This window comes from Cricetulus griseus, chromosome 7, assembly GCF_003668045.3.
Source record: "Cricetulus griseus strain 17A/GY chromosome 7, alternate assembly CriGri-PICRH-1.0, whole genome shotgun sequence".
In the NCBI taxonomy this organism is placed as follows: Eukaryota; Metazoa; Chordata; class Mammalia; order Rodentia; family Cricetidae; genus Cricetulus; species Cricetulus griseus.
Genome location: NC_048600.1, coordinates 26,585,337 through 26,591,336, shown reverse-complemented (window position 1 = coordinate 26,591,336; position 6,000 = coordinate 26,585,337). Strand labels below are relative to the sequence as shown.

Sequence of the window (6,000 nt, the reverse complement as noted above, 5' to 3'; positions counted from 1 at the left end):
GTGTGTCTCTGAACACGCCCCGTGTTAGTGTGTCCCTCCTGGTCAACTGTGTGACTTTCAGCATGCCTCCTTCTCTCTAAAGACCACTATTGAAATGACTTGAAACAAAAGATTAGGCACTGGGTCTAGGATATAAAAGCTTTGACTGGGATCTGGAGAGAAGAGGACCTGCCACTTAGGAACCCTGGTCCCATATACTGGTGCCCGGCTTTGGGGCAACACTTTTCACACCAGAAGTGCTCCCCTAGAACAACTGCTGGCAGGATGGGAGGATCAAAGCTATGCTCTAGAGCCAGTAACCAACAAATGTAGGTTAGGGTTTGAATCTGACATGTACTTCACAGGCCCCTAAATCTGTAGGCAGTGGTGCTATCTTGGAGGCTGGGTGCTTTTGGAGGTGGGAACTAGCTGGCAGAAACCAGTCCCAGGTTCTCAGGCAAGCCCTCCATTTCCTGGCCTGCAGTGGCGTGTACAGTTTCTGCACATGCCACCACCCTGAGAAACCAAGAGCCAACTCCCTTAGGTTGTCCATCTTGAGTACTTTGGTGACAGCTGCACAAAAGCAACTATAAACACAGAAAAACAGCAGAGTAGCACTCTGGCATGCACAAAAAACTCCGCGATAGGGGAAGGAAGGAGGGAGGGCGACGGGACTCAGTCTGGGGAGGGGTCTGCTTAAAGAGTTAACAGGTAGAATGGGGAGGGGGTGTGTGGGTGTGGGCCAGGGGTGGATTCATGCACTACCAGCCAGCAAGTTCTGGAGTTTACATCACTGGTTGAAGACACAAGGGGCCACACTAAAAAAGGGACAGTGCGAATAAGTCCATGACACTGATGGGGTGGGGTGTTCTGAGGCCATGACCTTTCCACACCACCATCAGACCGTGCTATCAATGTGTCCCACCTTGTGAACTTGACACAGGTACTGTCCAGAGAGCTCCCATTTCACTTGTACACACAAGAAACTCCCAACTACGGAAGCGGAAGTGAATTTTTGAACTTTCCACAGGCAGGAAGCTGTGCACATGAAAGAACCACGTCAGAAAATAATGAAGAGATTTTGTGCCAAGTTAAAACAGCCAGTAGCATCCATTTGTTATTTATTACCATTAACTTATACTCTTGATATAAAAATAGCTTAGAAAGTATACCGAAAGAATACAAAAGCAAGCAAGTAAACCTGCCAGCATAAACTCATGGACAGAAACAGGGCCAACCAGCAGACACCAGGTAAACAGGAATGGTACTTCATGTGGCTCAGTCCTGAGAGGTAGAAGACACTGTGAGCAATGACATTCTGGCTGGGCAGTGATGGTGCATCTTTAGTCCCAGCACTCAGGAGGTGAGGCAGGTGGATCTCTGTGAGTTCGAGGCCAGCCTGGTCTATAGAGCAAGTTCTAGGACAGCCAGGGTTACAGAGAGAAACCCTGTATGGAAAAACCAAAACCAAACCAAACCAAACCAAACAAACCAAACCAAATAAGACATTCCTGCAAACATGATAATCCTTTGTTTTCATTTCATGTAGACCTTTCTATCATTAGAAGTGAGGTTGCTTTCCCTGATCACCCCCAGAGAAGACAGTATTTAAGGGGGCAACAACTTAGGAAAAGCACCCAGGTACTGCTCGGGCTGAGTCGTGGGCCAGGTCAGACCATCAGGGCGCATGCATCACCACGTTGTTCCCTCTCCTGGTCTGACTCCCTTCTGAGAATCCACAGGAAGAAGCCGTGTTTCCTAGCCACACACAGGCAGACTTTCCAGTCAGTGAAAGGGCCGGCCTCTTCTGGGTCTGGACCTCAGGTGACCAGCAGACCGTCGCAGCTTTTTCCTCTCCTGACGATGCAGTTTCTCAGCCTCCTGTTGCTTCTTTTGCTGTTCAGACTAAAAGAGAGTGAAGTGAGTAGAGGAAAGGAAAAGAAACAGCCAGTGATCACCTGGAAACCTTCAGGATGCAGCAGAGGGCTGCCCAGTCATGGAGTCCTGGGATGAATGCCTTGCAGCTCGGCATCCTGTTCTGGCTGCTGCTGGCAGCTGCTGGACTAAGGCTGATTTCCAATGTCAAAGGAGAAATTCTGAATCCCTGGGCAAGAGGAGATGCATCAACACAGCAGCAGAGCACACAGCAGGAGACTCTGTGATGTTCTAAGGGGGGTGGGGGAAGCATACACACTGCAGCAGAGCACACAGTAGGATGCTTTAGTGGCCAGAAAACCACTCAAGCCTATTCAGCTTGCACACCTGAACTGTGAATTCATTCACAGACTTAAAATCAAACAAAAAATATCGTATTTTATCAAAAAGTGTTATGACCCAAACCTGATGAACTCACTCATTAGGACTAGTTCCAAAGAGTTTTTGGGTGCTGGGGAGGGAAAGAGGGAGGGAAGAAGGGAGGGAGGGAGGGAGCACAGATTAACCCTGCCTCCTGGAAAGAACAGACTTGCTCTTATTAACCCTTGCTAGACTTGACAGATGGCACCAGGCTGACTGATGGAGGGGATGGTTTCCACTGAGTTCTCCATCTTCACTTCACTTGCCTACTTGAGAGGACGGAGTGTTCCCCAGTGGTGCCCCACTCTCAACAGAAGGTCAGTTGGACAGAGGAGCTATGGAGTATGAAATACACACCAATACTTGGTGGTGGTGGGAGGCTGCTGGGTGGCTGCACAGGGGGAGGCCTGGCCTCACAGACTCTAACAGCTGCTGCACTTGGAGCTTTCATAACACACTTTGATAAAATGCAGATATTCACCAGTGTTTCCTTCTTGAAGAAACCACCTGAGTTTAAACTAGGTGTAGGAAGGTGAGGGAAGGAAAGCAATTGATGATGCTAAAAAGAGTCCATCTCCGCATCTTTGGAGTGCTTTGTCTGGGTCTTTAACTATTACTCCAGGTCCATTAGGACAATCAGCATCTCCTGTGCATTGTCAGAGTAAGCCACACCCAGTGTGCTCTCCAACTTTGCTTGGAAGCCACCCAGTGCTCTCTACCCAGGAGGCTCCCTCCCTCACTGAGTGGGGCTAGGGGATGGTGATGCAATCATATCATCCTGGTTACTCCTCTGGTCATGGCCGGCATGCATTTTTAAAAATAAAAACATTAGAAAGAAGTAGACTCTCTTAATATAGGTGACAATGGTGTGACTGGGACAATATATGAGACCACTGGCAGTGGGTCCAAAATCTAACACTAATGCACAAACTGACTGACTTACGGAGCGATACCATGCCCAGCCTAGACACAGAGGTGTGGGGGTGGAGAGGTGCCTTGGTCCTGCCTCAACGGGATGATGGGACAGACTTAGTAGACTTCCTAGGGGAGACCTTACCCTCTCCAAGGAGCAGATGGGAGGAGGGGGAAGTGGGGGGAATGGGAAGAGAGGAGGGAGGGGGAACTGGGATTAGAATATAAAAAAAACAAATTAATAATAATACTAAAAAAAATCAAGAAGGCAAAAAAGGTAATAAATAATTCAATAAAAACAGGACATCAGGCTGCTATGGTGGTATAATAGGTAAAGGTGCTTGCCACCAACCCTGATGAGCTGAGTTCGATCCCCTTGGCCCACCTAGGGGAGGAGAGAACTGACAACACATGCTGCCTTCTGACCTCCACCTGCATAATATGGCACACACAGATGCACATATACAAACACACACATGCGTACATAAAAATAAAAAAATGTATAAAATCCATTTCTTTATATACTGTTGGAAAATGATATGCTGAGTCCAGATGGATAGGGTGCTGGGAGCTATGAGGGAAGGGCTTTCTGGAGTATACCTGTATCTAAGTGTGGCCCTGTTGTTACAGCACTCAGCAGGGGGAACTGACTGGGAGGAGGCCACCATTGTTCTGCAGACAAAGCTTTCACACAAAAGTCTATCATTAGCCTCCTTCCCCAAGGCTGCACTGCAGACCCTGCCACTGTGTCACCCACTCATCAAGATTTATGGGGCAATTAGCTCTTTTCCAAGTCAGCTGCTCCTCTTTCTCCTAGTTCTTGCCTGACTACCCTGCTGCAGCCCACGGCTCTGAAGGAGCAGGAAAGGGGACATACATGGAGCACTAGTGCAGACAGTCTCTCTGTGAATTCAACCCACACTGCAAAAAGCATCTATGGGACAGTGCCATGATTCTGCTTCAATATGGCACAATAAACAGAATAAAAAGAAACTTCTATAAACAAATATACATTCTATAAATATACATTTAACACTTTTAATATCAATATACTTAATAATTAAGAGCATGCCAATCAAGTAATAAAACACACAAACCAAACATTAGTTGATGGAGTATATTCTCCCAAATAGTTTCAAAGCCTCCACTTGATTCTGAGACCACTTCAAGTAATTCTTAGGGTACCTTCTCATGGTTTCATTTTACCACAGATTTATGAAGTGACATTCATCTTGGTGTCTTCTGATTTAAGAGTTCTGTGTGGTGTGGTGTGGTGTGGTGTGGTGTGGTGTGGTGTGGTGTGGTGTGGTGTGGTGTGGTGTGGTGTGGTGGTGGGAAACAACCAGGGCCTCTTGGCCAGCGTTCTCCCACTAAGCCACCTCCCCAGCTCTGAGGTGACAGGTTAGAGTGAGATGGCTGCAGATTTAGTGAACATAATAAAAAGCAATGGGGATGTATTCAGTCTTAGAGTGCTGCCTGGCATGTGCATATAGACCTGGAGGACCAATACTGAGCACCAAAAGGAAAAGAAAAGAGTGAGGGAATGTATACGCCCCCTTTTGTCTGTGTTTTCCACCTTCACTTAAAGTTGGCTCAGGGTTGCTCCTTGTCTTCCCCTTGCTCAGGTGACCCACAGCTATGGTTAGGGAAGAAAACAACACTACAGTGCAGTCGGCCACACAGGGTCATGTGGGGCCACACAGAGAAACTGTGGGTCTGTTTCTAGAGAGGACCCTGCTGGCAAAGGTGAGATAAAGCTGCTGCTTACAGAGTATAGATAATAAGCTAACGATAAGCCTTGTTAACATAAGTCAAACTTTGATCATTTGATTTTGGAAAAAAATCTAACATATCAAGTCGTTTTAACTTAAAATTCTGATAAATTACAGACTGACAGTTTTAGAAAACTGTCTAAAACATATTGTTAAAATGTGTTCCTGTGTGAAACACAGTTTCTCCTTCTATATTGCTAACAGTTAAAGAAATACACACTTAAAAAGAAAAACCAGGGCATGTAATTATATGGCACGTAAGTGACATGTCGGTTCACAAAAGGAGCCACAGGTGGGGTTACCCTTTTTACTGGATGACTTTGTTGAGGGGACTGACTGGGAATGAAAAAATATTTTTTGGGGAAAGAGACCACGTTGTTTCATGTATTAGCTAATGGCAGCTACTTAACAACTCAGTCCTCCCACAACGTGCAAAGGCATTATCACTACAGATAGTTTAAGAACTGCATCTTCAAGACAACTGACAACAGATTAAGAGAAAGCACCCTGGGAAATGGCTGTATTTGGGTGAGCCAGATGGGATTGTCATGAGTCATGACAGCTAGTCACTTCCTAGTCTTTTCCAGGTAGATACTGGGTGTGTTTATCCCTCCTCAGTCAGAGGTCCACAGAGACCCAAAGGAACAGTGAGCTGGTTACCAAGCAGGGCCATCTGCAGCAGGAGGCCCACCTTTCCCCACATCATCACTAACACTCCAGCCACTCTTCCTCAGCTGTCACCCAGCAGGGGCTCCGGGAGAGAATCACTGGAGGATCTTCCTCCATGAGAGAAGCTTGGGAAAGTGGTCCCAGAGACAGATGCAAACCCATTGTCTTCTTGTGTGAATTAAAAAGTGATGTCAGGAAACAACTCACCCTCTTGAGTGTAAATGTCAACTGCTTGCTGCCAACAGTGGTGTCCGATACATTCAACGTCCCGTGCTTTGCTTCAAGTTTCAAACGATCTTCAAGAGTTTTGCTGTAAGAGATTTAAAAGGATGTTGCATTAGTTACCATGCTTTGATGATCGAATAAAGTCTTT

At 46.5% G+C, this 6,000-nt stretch overlaps 1 protein-coding gene across 2 annotated transcripts in view; it reads right to left on the bottom strand.

Moving 5' to 3' along the window:
• Positions 1 to 1,070: 1,070 nt before the first annotated feature.
• Positions 1,071 to 6,000, bottom strand: part of Nol10 (nucleolar protein 10) — a 77,355-nt gene continuing 72,425 nt past the window's right edge. For both annotated transcript variants that reach the window (XM_035447499.1, XM_027424679.2), the window contains 2 exons: positions 5,835 to 5,937; positions 1,071 to 1,884 (listed from right to left, as the gene is read on the bottom strand). In XM_035447499.1, coding sequence (XP_035303390.1) covers positions 1,765 to 1,884; positions 5,835 to 5,937 — 223 coding nt within the window. In that variant the 3' untranslated portion in view covers positions 1,071 to 1,764. The remainder of the gene's footprint in view (positions 1,885 to 5,834; positions 5,938 to 6,000) is intronic.